General features: G+C 38.5%; 2 protein-coding genes across 7 annotated transcripts; one reads left to right on the plus strand and one right to left on the minus strand.

Moving 5' to 3' along the window:
• The first annotated feature begins 1522 nt into the window (after positions 1–1522).
• Positions 1523–5094, plus strand: sypl2b (synaptophysin-like 2b). Of its 2 annotated transcripts, none has more exons than XM_067527075.1 (6): positions 1523–1679; positions 1815–1892; positions 2245–2363; positions 2483–2687; positions 3734–3922; positions 4017–5094. In XM_067527075.1, exons 1-6 carry the CDS (start codon positions 1662–1664, stop codon positions 4137–4139), a joined length of 732 nt encoding a protein of 243 aa, XP_067383176.1. In that variant the 5' UTR covers positions 1523–1661; the 3' UTR covers positions 4140–5094. The 2 variants fall into 2 exon arrangements, with proteins under 2 accessions (XP_067383176.1, XP_067383178.1); XM_067527077.1 differs by having other exon boundaries at positions 1530–1679; positions 1775–1892.
• Positions 5095–10812: 5718 nt separating this feature from the next.
• Positions 10813–18377, minus strand: amigo1 (adhesion molecule with Ig-like domain 1). 5 transcript variants are annotated; one of them, XM_067527053.1, is made up of 5 exons: positions 17884–18377; positions 17597–17790; positions 17453–17521; positions 17111–17360; positions 10813–16343 (listed from the first exon to the last, which is right to left on the minus strand). In XM_067527053.1, the coding sequence occupies exon 5, from the start codon at positions 16245–16247 to the stop codon at positions 14709–14711; it is 1539 nt and encodes a 512-aa protein (XP_067383154.1). In that variant the 5' UTR covers positions 16248–16343; positions 17111–17360; positions 17453–17521; positions 17597–17790; positions 17884–18377; the 3' UTR covers positions 10813–14708. The 5 variants fall into 5 exon arrangements, with proteins under 5 accessions (XP_067383154.1, XP_067383155.1, XP_067383153.1 ...); XM_067527054.1 differs by having other exon boundaries at positions 17097–17360; XM_067527052.1 differs by lacking the exon at positions 17111–17360.
• Between the last annotated feature and the right edge of the window lie 1599 nt (positions 18378–19976).

Consider the following 19976-nt stretch of genomic DNA (forward strand, 5'->3'; position numbering starts at 1 on the left):
CGCAAAGGAACGTAACCTGGTCATTTCAGCTGAAAATCTTATAGATGGGAACATCTGACCAGATAATCAGTATTTGATCACTCTGTTGTCTGCAGCCTTTGGCATCGCATATCCTGTCCAGCTGGTTTGTCAGAGTGCAACAATAAATAAGGCCGCCTCTTAGCACAGCTAAAACAAGTTTCAGCGATTTAAAAATCCTGAAACTTTGATCGATATGTTCTACAACAAAAAAAGATAGATTGTACACTGATAAAATATAAGTGACATAGCTTCACTCCAGTGTACCCTGAAACATTAGGAATAACAATTGTTTTGCTTATTACTTGGCTGTTTCTTGATTCCCAGAACCACTAAGAAAGCCAACCAATCTCATGTGTAGAGCAGAATTCCTTCTCAAAGGGACTGTACAATGGCGAAATAGCCCCACCCCCATAGCAACTCAGTCAAGTATTAAAAGGTGGAGAACAAAGCTACTCTTTTTCCTTTGAGATGTGCTCCAAGATGAGAGCTGAGCCTTTTTGCAAAGGGCCTAAATCTTCCACACTGTACGTAGAACTGAGAAAAAGGATTGAACAAGGTTTACATAATGTCCTAGGCCCAGAAACAAGAATTTCCATTGACTCAAACTGGGGGAATTACATGGACACCCAGAATGTTAGTGGTTTCAGTCTGCACTGATGGAAGACATAGGAAACTCATTGCTTGTTTTGGGTTACAAGGATTTGTTTAGTAATGCACATGTAGCATCTGTGGAAAAGGCGACATCTAGTGAGAAGTAATTATCATTACAGTGTAATGGATACTCCCAGTGCATTTTGGGGCATTTTGCTCTTGATATTTACATTGATATAGTGAGTTTCTTAATAAATAAGATTTCATTAAAATACTCAGTCCATAAGCTAACTGAATCATTACACCCTTTAAATTAAAAACTGTTTTCTTCTGCTCTTTTGAAAATGTTAGTAAACCAAACTGATTAGTTGAGTTAAAGTTGTTTATGAGTTTTGAAAAAGTAAAACTAAGTTAACAGAAATTGAAAAAAACAGTCTGTCACATGTCACAGGCAGGCCTACTTTCCCATTATATATATTACAATATTGTTATAACAATACTAATCTGTGAATAAAGGGCATATGATCAGCATTAACATAAAAGCATATGTATAAATATGGCGACTGCCCAGCATATGATAATTACTTCCTGGTGGTGTGCAGCCACTGTAGCAAAGTGGTGAAGCCTCAGGACATTTCTCAGGAGAAATGTGGCCCGTCATCTCCTGTACTTTAGCTTCACAGCAGCCACCTTGCTCTCATAGACCTCCTTTAAATCTAACCCCGTGCGGGCATAATCTGTTGGATTTACAAAAACATGAATCAGCAGGCTGTATACTTGTACATACTGCAAGGGAGTTCTTTTATCTTCCTAGTAGTATGACACATGAGATTTTCCCTGTACTACAAATGGACAGAGACAGAGAGTTTAGGCATTATACACAGGATTTTGGGTATTGTCATCTAGCAGCGCCCTTTCTCGCGTCATTGATCACGTGTTCTCTTCTACAACTCACTGTTGTTGGAGAAAAGTTTTGACAAGCCCGAGGAGTCTTTTAGGCGCTGCAGAAGAGCCAGGAAATATACACTTTTTCTCGATCGGCGTTTTCGATGGAATCTGTGGCCCAGGTAAATGCGCCCACTTGACGTGAAAAACAAAATGCGCACAATGTTTGTCCACTTTGTTGCCAGTGACATCTGTTCGTGTGCGGCCTCTTTCGCAGTGTAACGGTTCATTTCTCACGTTGTGCTTTTCCGCATCAGAAAGTGATGACTTCGGGGTTCAGTCTAAACTTGGCACCTTTAAAAGAGCCTTTGGCGTTTATCCGTGTCTTGGAGTGGGTAAGTTTGAACTGTTTCCACATATTATCTCTCTTACCGTCTGGCCTTTTGTGTATGTTTAACATGTTCTACTTGTAACCAGATAACACAAAGCTTGTGCTTTTATTTTATGAGAAAGCCTTGGTGTAAACTAGCCTTAACTACATCTATGAGACTTTAGAGACATGGTTCTATCTGCAAACCAGTCACAGTGATGGCAACCCGTGATTAAGTCAAGGATTTCCTGTCAAGAGTGTGTTGCGTAAAATAAAGAGAAGTGTTCACACACGTGTTACTAACGGTTAGATCTGCACTACCATGAGCATCCTCAGCTACTGCGCCTCCGCTTCTCATCTTGTGTCTTGGCTTGCAGATTTTCTCCATATTTGCCTTTGCCACGACCGCAGGTTACAGTGGCTCATCCAGCGTCAACATTCAGTGCCATGGCAGCCAAAGTCAAGAAATACATGCAGAGTTTAACTACCCATTCAGGTTTGTATGAGTGAGCAAACACAACACACCTCCTTTACAGCGAGACACCACCTTGGTGTAAAATCCGGTTTACTTTTGGAATTCTCACAATAAAAAATACTCCATCTGTGTTTGCACAGGTTGGCGGATCATCCCTATAAAGTTCCGGACTGTAAATCCAACCAGACAACCACCACTGATGCCTTCCTGACTGGAGACTTCACATCTTCAGCACAGTTTTTTGTCTTTATTGGAGTGATTGCTTTGCTTTACAGCACTGCCACTCTAGTGCTCTACTTGGGCTACCAGCGGTTTTATAGCGAATCCAGTCGTGGCCCTACTGTGGCAAGTTATTTTTGCATGATTCATATTTCTCTGTTGCTTTAGTTAAATATTTTTGCTTAGTCAGATCCTCTTATTTTTCTACGTATATAAAGATCAGATTACACAGTGTGCAGTCAACAAGGTTGTTTTCAATTAGGGAAATGTTGACTGTGTTTTCTGAATGGATGTGTCTAGGTTTGTCCAAGGTGATGTGTTATATTTGAGCCTTTGTGTGTAAAATTTTACATCTGACATCAGCTAATGGATTTCAAGGGGTCTGCTTCACACTGGAATCCAACAAGTGGTCTGAGAAAGTGGCTTTAACAGCGTTGTGTATATGAAACAGTGGCGGGGGGGGGGTCCCAACCAGCTGAGGAATAGAGGGCACCAGCTAGTTAAGTCTCCATTCAGCAAAGCTCCAGCATTAATGTTACTACTACGGCCTTGACGTAATCACTGACCTTAGGATGATTCAGAAAGAGACATTCTGACCGTGGACACAAAGACTGATAAGACAAGTCTGTCCCTGTCAGGGTCCGTTGGTGTTGATAGTTGGCAGAGAAAACCATTAAGTGTGTGCTTTGGAAAGACTCTGATCTTTAAATTCAGTTGATCTTTCATAAAGATTTTTTTTTTTTATGTTTGATATTTGCAGACTAAAGTTGCCACGTGCTGTTCGTTTTGCTATCTCTATCAAGGCTGCAGTCATTATAAAGCACTCCATGGTTTAGTTCCTCTATTTATTATGGACTTGCTCACTGACCACAGGTCAGACGAACCCTTTAGTTTATCCAATAGTCATATTCTTGCTGTATTTGGAATAAAATCAGGGGCTTCAGATGGTAGACTAGTCTAAGTCATTTTTGTTTCTGTTCTGTGGTATAAACTACCAGAGGACATAGACCGGAATTTCTGCATTAAAAGAAAACATTAAACTTTCCTATGTTAACTTTCAATCTATTTTAATTTTTATATAGGATGATTTTTACAGTTTGCTTTTATGCTGTTGTGAGGTGCCTTAAAATTGACAGTTTTAATACTGATCATTTTTTGTGCTGCTCTATAAGGACCTGTTGGTGTCTGCAGCATTGACCTTCATGTGGTTGGCATCATCATCTGCTTGGGCTAAAGGCGTGTCCGATGTGTGGTGGGCCACCAGTCCTTCAACAATTTTAAGGTTGCTTCAGGTTTGCAACGATCCCAACAAGTGCACTGCAGGTGCTAAGCCTTACATTGGCCGACTAAATGCCTCAGTGGTGAGTTGTGAGCAGATTGGTCTTTTTCAAATGTGTATAACCAACGCCTCAGATTTTTGATTTATGTCCATTCCTTCCTTTATGTCTTCGACAGACTTTTGGTTTTCTTAACCTCATCCTCTGGGGTGGCAACTGCTGGTTCATTTACAAAGAAACTCCTTTCCAAAAGTCAGCAAACCAGCCTGCAGATGTGGAGGGGGGTGTTAGGCCATCATAACTGCACAAGTTTCTCTTGTCAAAATTATTTTGTTTAGTTACTCTGTGTTAAAAAGTAATACTGGAGAGTTAAAGGTATACTAACTAGATTGGACTGCTCATATGTTTTGCAGTGTCTTCTTTTTAACAGTATATTTAAACTGTATTATGCCAAATACATTTTAGAAGGTACTGAAACATTAGTTGTTCAAATTGAAATTGTTACATGTAACAGCCAAAAATGTTGCACTTTGTTTGCATATTGAAATATGTTTATAGTCAAGAAACACCAACAAAGTGCCATACACTACACATGTGGACCGTCCCCCTTATTATGGATAAGTCAAGATGCTGCATCATTTTATCACCTTGTTAACTTACAAAATGATTTTCATCATTTGCTATTAGCAATGTCTTAAAAGCTCAGGGCTGAATGTTGTAAAATGTTGAAACAGATGTTGCAACATCTGTTCAGAGCATGGTAGCTCTTGTATTCTGCATGTTTCTGAAGTTTAAATTGAAAAACGTTTAATAATTTTAATATTAGTGTACGATGACCCATATAGCCTTAGCTAGTTAATAATTTCTTATAACTCATTGTTTGACCTCTAACCTGTTACAGAATAACTGCATACTTATTTTTCATCTTGCTTTTGTTTGGCTTCTACCTCCACCATGTTTTAAGAGAAGCAAGCAGTTTGTCTCTGTCACTGCTGATGTTTGGTTTTAGTTCCTTTTAAAACATGCTTTTAGTATAAAAAAAAAAGTTTAAAAAAGTGTCACAAATTGAACTGGAGTGTAGGAACCCACTGTGTGGACATGGTAGGCTGTGCATCAATGAAAAAAACTAACTGAATATGTTGTTTGATGATATGCCTCATTCATTAATTGGCACCAATTTTGTGTACAGTAAATGATGTCTTCATCAGACAGGGCTAACATATCTTACATAAACTGTGCATCAGATTCAAAAAGTGCATGCCGCATTGTGTTTTTTTACACTGGTTTTATTATTTGTGCTGATCAGGCAGAAAGTCAGGGCAAAATGTAATGTTTTACATTCACTAGGTGGCAGATATTCTCCCTCGGTCAGGCTGGATTCAATAATAAGGCTATAGGAGTTGGTCACTGTAAAGAACATTTAAATGATGTGTGTTACTTCTCTCTAATTGTAAATTGAATATCTTTAACAGTGTTGCTCATGAAACAAGCAATCTGACCCAAACTACCAAGCTTTGCTAAATTGTGATGTGTTTTTAGATTATCTAATGACATGATTAATACAAAATAAGGGGTTAAACAATCATAAATTGCAGCCTTAAACATTAAATTTTCTCAAATCTAATAGTTTTACGGGTACAAATGAATACACAAGGTTGAGTCTTTCTGGATAATTGCGCCTTTCACCTATAACATCCTGGAGTAACCATGTCATCTTAAGAATCACAGTCTGTGTCAATTCTTCTATTTAAAAAAAACAGTTTGCTTCTAGATATAATGCTTCAATGTTGTATGATAGGTAATTTCGGAAAACCTTTTATTATTTGTTATCTGATGAGTTACAGTCAGCAGTAATAGTAACCTTTGGTGACCAAGTTGTGGAAAATTTTCTGCTAGCACAAATTCATGAGGGAAAAGCTGCATCTCCAAGTCAGTTACTGTATATATTAGTCATTTAAAAAACAGTTTACCAATTAAGCCTTTAGAAGAAGTCAAAGCAGAGACTCTCTAATGGGTGCTGTGAATTTATTCTGGTGGCATCATGCATTTCGTGCAAGTCGTTTTTGCTTTCTATGATGTTGAAGGCAACAGCACATGTGGAAGGAAATTTTGACTCAGCAAAGGTGTGTGAAAAAGTCTGTGGCTCATTAAAATCAATAAAACTGACATGAGCTTAAGTGGATGTCAGTTTTATCCAACTTGCTTTTGTAGGCCTTCTTTAATTCTTTCGCCCTGCAGAAAGACACAGAAGGATGGCAGATGTCATGGGGAGTGCACATTCCTCAGCAGCATTACCTGTCCATTGACACAGGCCTACTAAAGCCTAGGAATCAGAAAAAGGTAATTTTGCGGAATTTCAAAATGCTTGTAATTGGTTTGTCCTAAAGATAACAGTCCTGTTTGCTTTTTTGTTGAAAGATAAAAATGTAGGTGGGAGCATAATGTTTGTTAGTATCATTAAATGTATAATTGTATAAAATGAAATAACTGCACTTTGTAATTTAAAAGTGTGGTATATCACGGAGTCAGAGCATAAATGAAGCCATGTAGACTATACATTGACAGTGCTGTGCAAGCCGACTCATGTTAGAAGCTGTGCTGATTTAAATGTAATTTGGGTCACATACTTGCACATACATGAATTTCGTCATCTACTGTATCAAAACAAGTCTTAATTGCATGAATCTCAGCTCTGAAGTCTAACTTTGCAGTTTATCTTATGTGAACAGGCCAATACGTCTTATAGTCCTTTGCACAGACAGAGAACCTAAAGCAGGATTTACAAAAACATGAACAGTAAATCAGTAGCCTTCTACTGGTCTTGAAGGTTGAACTCATTATTTTATGCTAAAACATGCAAAATGCTATCATTGGTTTCAAATTAGATTTAAAATGATCTCCCTGCTCCCCTGTGCTTTGCTTTCTGCACCGACTGATTCCATTCACTAGCAGCAGAAAGCACTGGCAAGCACAGTGTCAAGTAATTCATAATGCAAATCGAGAGGGGTCGCTGTTTGACTACACATTTGAATAAAGACACCAGAAAACCATTCCATTTTGACATGCAGTTGATTTTGCTTTCATTCAGTTTTTGAATTAAAAACATTCAAACTGAAATGAAGATTGAATTGCAACTTTTAATACTGAAATGTCAATTGTGTTATACATTTTGAAATTGCATGACCAAACTGCATACTGAATAGCCAACAAAAAAATTAATTGAAAGTTGAGTAAATACTAAAAAAAGCCAATGCATCATGAAATGCAATTGATATAGCTTTTATATGCATATTTAATACAAAATAATTGAAACTGAATTGAGGTTTGAATTGTCACTTCGCTGCACTTTGCAAACTGAATTGCCAATTCCAGAATGCATTTTCAAAGTGCTTAATGACATTACATATTAAAATGCTGATTGCCAAATGAATTGCCCTTTGAATAAAGACTACAAAGAACCATAGCAATATGAAATGCAATTGATTTAGCTTTTATTGACATTTTTTATCCGAATAATTCAAACCAAATTAAGGATTGCATTGCCGCTTTGCATACTGAATTGCCATTTGCAAAATGGATTTTTAAACTGCATGACCAAACTTAATATTGAATTTCCATTTCCATTATGATCCTGATATGCTTCCATAAAACAACCTCTGCAGGTTGAAATATGGAATTGCCCCCTGTCGAATCACAAGATGAAGAGCAACATTCAGAAGGAAAAAAACATCTCAGTGCACCAAATACAACTACAACAGCAACGGTCACATTTTCAGATAGGTAATATGAATTTTGTTCAGATACACAGTTGTGTTAATAACATAACTTTTATTGGCCCAAAACTTCTAAAATAATGACAACAGCCTGCCACTGGATATGAAATTGTAATCTTGGGCTGTGATAAAACGGCACATTGTCATGAAAGCTAAACAACATAATTATGTACTGTCAGTGTCGCACGGTAATGGCATATTGTGCAACTGTGGAGCTCCAAATGTACATCAGATTAGTTGTGGAGCCGCAAACTTTCAAGCATTCCAACCAATCTAAATTTTTACCTGTTTTATTTTAGGTTATAAAGAAATGGAACAATGATAAAGCTCACGAAAGGCATACAAAATATTTGAATTTTGTATTTCTGACATTAATTAGAATGATATCATTGTATGTTTTCCCCACATAAAAGCTGTTTCCTTGTGTATTTGTTTGCTTCTCAAACTGGTCCAGGGATCCATTAGAAAGCTTTCTTGAAGAGGATAGTGACAGCACTGTGGGAGTGGAAATAAGACTCCCAGTGTGTGTGTGTGTGTGTGTGTGTGTGTGTGCGTGTGTGTGTGTCTGTGTGTCTTTGTGTCTGTGTCTTACGGTCATATGCACATTCACTGCAGGCAGGCAGTTCTCATGAGACTCATGGCTGCAACTATAAGAGAACTTTCCAATCAGACACAGTAAGAATTGTTTCACATTGATGCAAACCAAAAAACCAACATGTCCAAGCTGGCAAACCATATTTTCAAAAGACATGGCAACTTTAAAGAGCAGGTTAGTGAATGTAATCTATACTTTAACTTAACAAACTGAGAGTTTGCTGATGTGATTATGAAGAAAGATAAAACATAATTTGGTGTTATCTTATCAGCAAATTTACAAATGTGCCCAACATCTCTATGTGGATACATTCACAGTGGTGACATTAACTTCACCATAAATTTCTGCTGATGATTAGGTGTTCCTAAGCATGTAGATCAATAACAAAAGCTATAATTGCTCAATTTATACCTAACAAGTAGTTACTAGTAATGGAAATCATGGTACATGACTACACACTTTGGTCAATTATTACTATTAGAAGAAATGCTTTGAGTTCAGTTGAGTTCTGCCAGATACGCGTTTTATACCTCATTAATACATGGTATCTGGTTACAAATACATAAAGTTAACTATCAAAGTAATCACATAAAGTTTAACGATGTAAATGGTTTAATAAGTTTGAAAAATTTGTTAACTTTCAAAATTGAAAATCTTCTTTGTTGATTTCTATGTTTTGTCATTTACTAAGCCATTACTTTCCAAAGGTTTAAAGTTTATTTCATAGGATTGTATCAGTATTAATATCTTTAGACAAATATTAGTATCAAATTCATAATTTTTGTATTGTGACAATAGGCAATGAGGCGATAACTGTGATTAATTAATTGCTTCAACAGCACTTAAACAGGAAATTTTTGTGCAGATTCAATAACACTGACTAGCTAATATTCAGGAGCTCGTAACAAAATGAAGCTGCAGCGGACCCATCATATTAGCATGACAAGGGTGATCGAAATATCTTTGGATTGTTTGTATATTATTTTGTTTAGAAGAAATAAAAAAACCTAAGTAGCATTGTGTCTTGTGTGTCCTGACACCACAAGCTGTCAGGACTGGGACTAGACCCTTTCCAGGCTACTGGCTCCCACAGCCTGGAGAGATCCAACTCCTAATAAGTTAGTACAGTATCACCACGCAAGAGGCTACTTGATCTAAACATGATTGTGATAGTTGTTGCCTGCCTCTGCAAAGCCAATAAAGGGGTCCGCCTAAAAAAGTCCAATTACAGAAGGCGCCTACTGCAGATTACAGATGCCTTACAAGCATAGGATGAGTGTGTCACCACATTTTTTGGTGTTTTTTACACAATTATTTATGTCCTCTTTGAGTGTTATGTCCTCTTCAAGTGTGTCTTCGCGTGCAAGTTGCTGTATGTTTATTTGTTCTATGATCTAGTATTTAAATGTGATTAACTGCCTTAGTTATTTTTCTGTGTAAAAACATAAAATATCTCTGACCTAATACTGCCAAAAGTCATTTAATGCCACTGATACAGATGGATGGTTAAATATAGTAAAACTACTACTCATTTACTCAATTGCAGGGGGTATTTTAAGTTGGGTTTTTGTTCTAACTGTTCAAAACAGAATTTGATAATTTTTGAACACTTGATGGTATTTGGAGACATTAGGTAGTTAGGGGGCATATACATGTTTTGTCCTATATTGAATTTTATTGAGCAAACTTAAGCAAACATTTAATAATTATGGTATTAATTCAGTCGAATTCTGTCTAAATCTTCTGAACAATTTATACACATACTAAGATGCTGTGTAAAGTATTCACTCTCAAAGGTAAAACTGACCTAATTTTGTGGTTCACTGATTTTACAGTTCACCCAACATCTTTGTACACAGTGTATGTAATTGGTGCAGCTTCATCACTGAATTGTTATACTTTTTTAAGAAATAAGTTAAATGGTGCTAATAAATAACTTTTATTTATTTATTTTATGCTATCTTTATTCTATCTTTTATTCTATCTTATGATGTATCTCTTGTATTTTCGAGCACCCAGACATTTTTATTTATTTTAAACCTTAGCTCTATTTGTTTTTTAGTTCATATATCAAAAACGTTTTTTTTGGACCCTCTACCCTCCTATCAACTCTTTTGTTAATCATGAATGGATTAAAAGTTTACAATAGAAGCGGGCAGTAAATTCAAGGGTTTACAGACAATAGTACACTCCTTAATTTTACCACAAGATGGTGTTATGTCACACCATTGTTCGTCTGTCTAAAGGAAGACATTGTAAATGTGCTTTCTTAGAAGAATTAACTGAAACCCGTAACATGCAGTATGCTTATGCACATCATCCTCATGTAATAAGGAGCTCTTTGCTATCGCTAAACTCTTGTCTGTTGCTGATCAATGAAAATGCATTATGTTTTGTCTAAAATATCCTAATGGTGTGAATATATATTTAGTGTGATAGCAGCTCTGAAGAGTGATAGTAATTCTGGCAAAATGAGACAGCTTTGTCCATAAAATGCTATTATTAGATACCAGCGATACAAATTTTCAAGCAAAAAAACAAAAGGGATTCTTGTCAACAATATTTCTGGTAAACGTGAGAGACAGCAGTAAACACAGAGGCAAGTGTAAGACGTAATCTTTTATTAAATCAAATGATATATTATTATTCTTAATCTTTAATGTCTACTAGGTTGCACCTATACTGCAGTCAGAGAAGCTCTTAAGCATACCATGCAAAGCCATTCCCTTTTAGCTGTGAGACCTTTCACATTTTATGGCAGTGACCAACCGACTCATCTGGAGTGATCTTCAGTGGTCAATAAACACAGTGCTTTTAATGCCAATAAAAGCTCCATTCTTGTACAGCAAACACTTGTAGTAGCACATTACAGAAGCAGTGAGCTTTTAGCTCCACCACCTCGAGGATATTACCGTAACTGCTGCTACATTGTTAGGTGAATGGAGTCAGATGCATGTGGGGCAGTGGCCACTCCCTTCCCTAATCTGTAAGAACGGATCATCAGGGGAATAGTTAAATGTGCCATTACTACACAGATCTCTGAAAGATCAAGATTTTTTCTTATTGAGGCTGCAAATGCAAACATACCATTTGTAAAATGCAATTATTACCTTTTCACCTTGTAGAATAGAAGAGTTAGAAGAGAACTGAAAAACTAAGATAGTCCTGAGAAGAGTTATATATGCTCTGTCTTCAGACCCATTCCATGTTTCAGGAATTCATGTGTATTGGTGGTGGACCAATCTTTTAATTTTTATACATCCCTGGCTGTTAATTGTAAAAAAAATTGTTTTCTTAAAAACAGAAAAGTTGTTGCTTTAAAAATATTGGACAACTCCACTACCTACCACCAATGATAAAGCACTGTGCCTTCTCCTTGTTACTTCCTTATGGCTTAATGAGGAAAGTCAAATACTGACTGAAAATAATTGGCGGCTACATATTTACTGCCTGTTAGGATGTATCACTTCAAAACTGACACCACTCCCATGCAGTTTTTGACGTTCAAATATATTTTCTGTTTTACCATTTTCTTCAACAGTATGTGTTGAAGTGTAAAATACATCTTCTTTGAATAAAAAAACTAAATCCCACCCCGCTTAAAAAATAAACATTTATGTCAAGACTTGTATGTTGACTTGAACAACTAACAGTAGCACAGCGGTAGATGAAATGCAAAATGGCTAACAACATCATATTACACAAGAATATACAGTCAGTACACTGGTAGAACATAGCAGTACACAACTAATCAATACTGAACACATAAAGTGAGTCTTAATACATATATACTGTATATAGAGATATATTTATATAGGAAGGCAGATATGCTTTGGAGGGAACAAAGCCACTCTTCTCCTCTACATTAGGACCTTCGCAATAGTACTTTTCTCTGTATATAACCGCAATATGTATTTTAGATGGGAATCCAGAGATAACAGCCTGTTAACAAACAGCAGGTTTAATTCAAATGTGCTACTTCATGATGATCAGACTGATCAGACAGTATAAATTTGAGCCATTTCAGACTGCATGACTGAGATCTCTAGCTTCTTATGCTGACCAAAGGAGTGTATAGATTGATCCCATTATGTGACATCAGGAAAAAGCACAAATATTTTAATACTAGACGATATAATTTAGAGCCTGGATCCTCTAAAATGGGACAGATTCTCCACCAACCTGCAGCCAGTCTGCAGTGTTGCTAAATGTGGCTTTATATAGGTGCATCTTTTTTCTTGCTCTCTATTTCTCCACCTGGTATTCCTAAGTGTGAGAGAGAGGAATGATTCACACACCACCTCTCTGATAAGTGTGACTTCCTTTTCTCACCCACACAGGAGATGCTGCGGTGCACACAGCAACTGTGAATATTCCACGAATTTAGCGTAAAAACCTCTTGGCACCTACAAATGTCATCTAAGAGTTAAACTGATATTTCAGGTGTGTGCAACTTACATGTCCAGTACTTTGTTGTTGAAGACTTACAGTGTTACTTTTGGAACTGGAAAACTAAAAAGCAAGATGTATTATAAGCAATTATATTTTACTTTTCAACCCTATGAGTAAGAGCGAGAGCAAATGTTCACTGAAAGCTCTAGGCGTATCCCTCGCAAAGTCACAGTCGACTCAAAAGGGCATCACGTTCATTGGCTGGGTAATTGCTTGTGAACTTAAGTAAGGGCAGCCTTGTAATGGCAGCAATACGCAAACAAACCAAACACATCTGGGCTGAATTGAAGTAGTCAGTGTACATGGCGCCACAAAGATCTGCTTTGTGTTGCTGTGACTCATGATAACACACCTATCCTTTTCTCCTCAGAGAGACAAAGACATGGAAAGCAGAAGGATCCCATCAAAAGATCTCATTAGCATTTACACTGAACAAGTCTTTCTGCATTATGGCATGAATGTCACACAGTTTAATGAAGCACTCTGTCTCCTGTTTTAAACGTTAGTAATGAAATACGCACAGCACATGAACTGATAAGTTCAATTCACGATGGATTCAATAAAAATGAAGAGATTATGGTGAAGGGATCCTCTGGAGGATTTAAAGCCAGAGTACCTTCTGTTTCTAACCAAGAGCTACAAACTTTAAAATCAGCTCTGTACAGCCTCATCAATATTCATTAGTGCCATCTAGAGGAACCCAGACACTGATGTTTAGCTGCTAAACCAACACTGACAACAGACTCAAACAGCTACATTTTAAATCAGTGTGACACTGTCCACACTAAATGCATGATCAAATATTTACCACTAATTTCTGAGCACACCAAAATCTATCAGGAGTATGTGTAAGATACACAATCCACATACAGGAAAGGATAAAATAAACTCACGGTAGTGGCTTTCAGCATTGTCTTGGTATTTTGATTCCTGCAAGTGTGCCTAAGAGAAACAAATGCTATAACCTGGCCACGAGGAGTCAAACTCTGCAGCACAAGTGGCTCCTCAGTGGGCAACAAACAACAGCCTTGCCCTTGTAAGGACCTGCCTGTATGAGAAGTGAGACAGTAATAAAAAAAGCCAAAATATGTACTTGCACCTAATGCATATTGGAGGCATTCTTAAAATTGTGTTAGGCTTCTAAAGTTTGTTTTGGGGTTACACTGGGAATATGCAGTAACTAAGAGGCAACTACTTTGTTACACAATTCATCTATAAACAGAAAATCTGCCTTGAGCTGGTTTATTGTTTTTTCCATACATCTATGTAAGTTGATCCCTTAAAATAGCAAAATAATCATCTTTTGCTATACATATAACTATGAGTAAATATAAGTAGGATCAAGATGACCTACAATGGCCTCTTAATATAATGTTTGTGCTACTCCTCTCTTTATATAAATGAAACCACATTTCCTTTAGTCCGCTCATAGTGACCAGTCCATATTGTGGGTTTATGGCATGCTGTTTCTCTGAACATGACTCGAGATCAATGAAATGTATACTGGTGTCTAAATCAGTGTCTCTGCTGATCGCAAAGGGGGAAATGTGTGTATGCCCAAATGTTTACATGAGATGAAATTTATTCTATTTATTGTAATAAGTGTAATCATGGCCTAGCCATGGTCTTAATATATGCTGTGTGTAAACGGTTTTATTTTATGTTGAACTGTTTCCCTCTATCTTATGTGGTTTCCACACTTTAGCGATTTAATTTATCATTTCCTGAGTGCTGATATCAGTAACATTTCTACCTTTTACGCTCATAAGTCTTCAGTAGTTCCACTTTGTGTGTAAACTACCATTCCTTCACAGTATGAATTTTAGGTGCTACAGATTAAAATGCTGGAAAAGTTCTGCTTATTATCCTTGTTGATAACAAGATAGTTCATTTTTACTCCCTTTAAGATCCTTATTTCCCCTTGCCAGCAACTACATATAACATCATTCCTCCATTTCCTCCCACAAGGTCACAGTCACAGTTTACATTAATTAAACATGGCTCACGTGGTACCATACTTCTCCAGTCTTGTGGTGTCCATTGTCTCATTTCAGACCACCATGGGAGTGTCAGAGAAAACTGAGCTAATGGACTCTGCTACTGACTTCTTCCTCTTCCCCTTCATAAGAGAACCAGCCTCCGCATCCATGTCGTCATCATCCTCATCCCCATTGGGGTTCAGCTTGCCATTCTGGCCCTGCAATTCCTTAGAGTCTATGAACGCCACGTGTCGGTTTAGCTCTGCTTTAAGCGCTGGGTCCTCATGGGTTGGTGTTACGCTGAGCATGGAGGAGTGGATGCTGTCCTCACCTCGAGGCTTACCCTTGTTGGGGCAGCAGAAACAGCGACACGGAGTCAGGTAAAGGTACATGAGCACTAGCACCACACTAGCCAAACAGCCCACCAAGGTGGTGTATGCTGTGTTCAGGGTCTCGCCACCTCCATGCATTGTGAAGTTGTGAACCTTCAGCACCACATAGATTGTCTCATTAAAGGCCTCACTCGTTGCAAAACATGTGTAGGTCCCAGAGTCCTCAGGTCGCACTGGACTAATCTGCAGTCTTCCATCTGGCAAGACTTTGGCTGTCTGGTTGCCTCCAGCTCTCACTATCACACTAGCAGGTGTCATCCAGGTCTTTAACATGTTCCTGTGTTTGGTGTCACACCCAAGGGTGAGTGTTTGCTCCAGAAAAGCCTCTTCATCTGCTTCCACGAATGTGCTGCAGTTCATATTGTCACCGCTCAGATCAAAAACACCTACCTGGGTTTTCTGTGGACCAGGCAGAATACATGTGTAGTCATCTTTGAAGTCCACAGCAGAGTTGAGTTTACGAATGTTCCAGTGGGCTAGGAGTGTGTAGAGATCACAGTGACACAGCAGAGGATTATTGTGGAAGTAGAGGCCATTTTTAATCCAAGCAGGTAGCACCTGAAGCTCATCAATGGGCAACATCTTGATCTTGTTGGAGGACACATCCAGGAGGCTAAGTTTCTCTAGGCGGGTCTTTTCCTTCACCAGCTCGACAGGGAAGCGGGAGATTTGGTTCTGGCTAAGATACAGCTTCTGAAGGTTTATCATGCCAACAAAGGCTGACCTGTCAATCTGTGAAATTTGGTTATTGTACAGCAAGAGGACTTCCAGGTTGACCAGAGGCTCAAAGATGAACTCATCCAGCAGCCGCAGGTTGTTGGAGGACAGGTCTAAGTAGCGTAGCTGTTTCACGTACAAAAACGCCTCTGAAGACAGGAAGTGAAGACCGTTGTGGCTTAGCAAGAGGTTATGGAGCTTCAGAAGCTTGACTTGGGTCCACTCAGATCGCAGTCGTGTTATTTCATTATAGCTGAGATCCAGCACAGCAGTGTAGAGTGGTAGACCAGTCGGGATGGTAGTCAGATTCATTTTGGAGCAGCTCACTATGTTTGAGGCGCAAATACATGTCTTATGGCAGTTTAGAGTTGATCCTGCTGCCCCTGGAAGCCATAGGTAAGCCATGCAGAGGGCAAAGAAGAGGAGCCATCTTGGACCCTTACTCCATTGAGGTAATGTTTCCAACAGGCTGTCACCTGTTCCGGTGGAGGGCTGCAACATACTAGCAGTTGATCTAAATCCCAGAGAGGTTTACTACGATCCCATTCTCAGAAAACAGCCTCGAAGAGGAGCAAGAAGATTTCCATGTGTTGAAGACTGAAAAACAGCAAAAACAAGATTGCTAAACAGTATAGTATAGTTGAATAGAAAGATCTTATGATTGGTAAACACAAACAAATGCCGATACATATGCAGATGACAAGTGTTCGGATTCCTACAACTGTAAAAACTAGCTTTCTCTCCTGCACCGATTGAGCCTTTTGAAAAAGGAACTAACTCCAGTTCACTGATGTTTATGCTTGTGTTAGATGTTTGCTTAAGAGCACATTCATAAAACTTGACTATAGTCTTTTTTTATTTCTTGTGTGTGTGTGTGAGTACAATTTACAATCTTACAATCCAATACATTGGCTCTGCCATGAATTCTACTTTTAAAAGGTTATAATTTCTCAGTTTTTATGTTGAAACTGTCAGGAAGGAGTTAATTCTAGCATGTGTTTATTATTGAGCTCAAAGTGGGTAGTGGAGTCGTACTGCAGTGCATAATAAGAGAGATGGGTCTTATGTTTTGGCCACCACATTTAAAATGAATGAATGCACAGGTTGCAATCATGTTATATATAGCCGTTACATATATCTTATATACTTTTTTCTCAAGTATTAAAAGCTATGTAGTTTTAACCCATCTTTAAATGTTGTGGCTCTTAGTAAGACTATTTTCAAAAGTGTTGAGTTATCCAAACTGTAGAAATGTTATTAATGCACTTATTCATTTTTCACCTAAGTCTCATATCAAAACACATGGAAGTCAGCAGAAATAAAAAATTTAAAGTTGTGTATTGGACATACATCACAGCGCTTACATAAATGTCCGTAGATTCTTCCCATCTGTCCAGCCATTTGAATATAAAGTACCACATTTAAAGCGGCCTGTCTCGGTCATTGCTGCCTTATATTGGAGCCTTCATTCGGAACAAACTTCCCCTGCTTTGCACAATGCGCGTCTTCCTAAAACAAACACACACTCTCTACTCACGCTGGCCCATGTGCATTCACACTCCTGGAAGACACGCATTGATTTTTCTTCCTCTTCCCATCTCTCTCTCCCTCGCTCTATTTATTTTTGAGACAACGAATATTACTGAAAAACACAACACGCAGAAGAAATAACACATCGCCCACATTGAAATCATGCAAATATTTACGTTATGTCCTATTCTGAACTGGCCTTGTCCATTTGTGGAGGAGCTGTGCAAACGTTGCATTGCACCATTCTGTTGGAAAACAAACCAGCACAACATGAAAACGTGAACCGAGGGATGGAGAAATAAACAGAGAGAGCCACCTACCTTCAATCGAGTGGCAGCTATGTTGGCTTTCATTAAAACAAGCTCCACCACTCTTCACAACAGCACTGCATACAGAGAGTCTCCTTCAGCCCGAGTCTGTGTCTGCTGTTGAGGACAAAAACGGATGCAGGAGGGCGGAGAGCACTAGAGATTTCCTCGCCAAAATAATCCCGGTCCACGCCGCATCCAATACCCTGTACAAAATTACGCAAAAAACATTACGTAAAGAACAGTACTACCGCGTCCTTTTAACTACTGACAACCACGGAAAAGCGACTCAGTCTTACTCAGTTGGCTTTGACTTCAACGGAACATATTGCTATGAGGACCCACGGCCGCACGTCTGTCTCTTGGAGATAATTGGCGCATTTTAAGCAGGTCCGGCTCCTCTCGGGTCTCATCCACAGCCAGTGATATCATTAAGAAAGACAGGCTTCATGTGGGTCCTCATTGGCTTGCTGCTGCCTCTGTGCAGAAGTGCTGCTGCTGCAGTGGTTGACGTGTTTTTCATCAGAGGTAGTGCGTTCAAATCCAGAAGGCGCTGTTTATCCAGAGTGGCCGCAACAAAGAATGTAGGACTAGTTTTCAAAGTAGCCTATGTGGTAGTTTAACCTCACTGTTATTATTATTACTCTATCGTCATTATCTCTGCCAAACTATATTTCTTCACACACATGACCGTTTACTTATACATGCAACATTGTTGCTGCTCACATGCTATAATACATGCCTTAAATCTAAACTGGCTTGTGAACTACCCTGTTAACCTACTGGTCACATGTTATTGCAACCTGTGATTGGGGACTGTGAGACGAACACTCGGGTGGCTGGATGTCCTTGCCTGTCAGTAAACTAAAATGGGACTGAATGTGTCCACAGGAGGCTGTCACACATTTTTGTCTCCTCATTCTGGCCCATCATCTGACAGCTGAATATGTTAACAGCCAATACATGTTCTGACTAGTGTCACTATTTTTATTTTTTCCACTAAATATGTAGGTTTGCATTCATTAAGCTGGACTATCTTTGGTTGATTATGTATCTGATACCGTGGATGAGTACTACATGCATGTTATGAATGCTTGAAAAATTGGTGATTAATCTGTGGTAATACATTGCTCTGTGATCTGATTATCAATTAAAAACAAAATAGAAAGCTTAATTATTTCGCCTCAACAAAATGAGCAGGACACTGAACCACCACACATGTACGCAGTGTAGGTCCTAAGCCTGTTAGAAATTGTGCGAGGAAGGGCATCCGGCATAAAGAAAAAAACTGCCAAGTCAACATAATCATCAGCTGTGGCGACCCTGAACTCTCAGGATAAGCCGAAAGGACAAAAAAAAAAAACATTATGATGTAGTCTGTACATGTGCTGTTGTATCAACTCTGCTCAGTTTTCACCACATCCAGACTTTTAAAGAGCAGAGATGTAGGTATAGGTGTAGTATTGGTGCGAGTACTTTGTGCTTTATTTGCTCATGTACATCATTCAGCATTATTCTGTGGATGGGTCCTGTAGGCAGGTGGCCACCAACCTGTCCATCTTTCCAAAAACATTTCCCTCCCACAGCCTGTGCATTTCTCACTAAGGGTGCAGAATCTGTTTATGTGTTTGATTAGGTCTGTTTATGAGTACCAACTGAGCGGGGAAAACCTTGTCATTTTTACTCAAGTGAATCCACCCACACATTGCTTTTTGAGATTTTCCTCAACTGTTTTCCTCAATTCACAGATCTGGCAATGCTGTGAGAACCCGTGCATTGCCAATGAGCTGTTACACCACTGTAACCTCCCACTCACAATGCCACCAGACGTCCTTTAATAAATGATCATTATAAGCAGCAAGAGACAGGATGACATGAGTTTTGATATCATACAAATTATAACCTCATTATAAAATATCATAAGACCGTATTCTTTGATAAAGATGCACCAAGTGATCAGCTCTGCGGCAACTAGAAATATTTTGACACAGTTAGACATGTACATTGAGGTAATTTTTGAACAGCATTTAGGCTGGCCTGAGCCCAAGTATAAACTCAGTTGACTACAAGTACAATTATCAGTAGCAGAAAATGACAGCTCTATGAAAAATCGTGCCCTCCTGTGACTTACTGTGCTTTGTTACTTGGTCTTCACCCTTTTTAGCAATCATTAGGTTTAAGTGTTTTTTTCTCGATGCATGGTGTGTGAGTCAGTTAAGCATAGCTGAATAGAAATAATCCAACTCTGCTGGAGCTAGAATTGCTTTGAAAAGACAAGCTTGGCAGGTGAAATTAACAGATTTGAAGCTGACTGAACAGCAGGCAGATATCCCTCATGCTTAGCCTCAATACTATTCAGAAACTAAAACATGTTTCGAGCACAGGATACAAA

Source organism: Channa argus, chromosome 13 (genome assembly GCF_033026475.1).
Source record: "Channa argus isolate prfri chromosome 13, Channa argus male v1.0, whole genome shotgun sequence".
NCBI classification, from domain to species: domain Eukaryota; kingdom Metazoa; phylum Chordata; class Actinopteri; order Anabantiformes; family Channidae; genus Channa; species Channa argus.

Bases quoted from the DNA above. Each gene is read 5' to 3' on its own strand.
- sypl2b (XM_067527075.1), top strand. The intron at 2,688-3,733 runs GCAAGTTATTTT...CTGCTCTATAAG, and splicing joins CCAGTCGTGGCCCTACTGTG to GACCTGTTGGTGTCTGCAGC. The intron at 3,923-4,016 runs GTGAGTTGTGAG...TGTCTTCGACAG, and splicing joins GCCGACTAAATGCCTCAGTG to ACTTTTGGTTTTCTTAACCT.
- amigo1 (XM_067527052.1), bottom strand. From the start codon at position 16,247: ATGTTGCAGCCCTCCACCGGAACAGGTGACAGCCTGTTGGAAACATTA.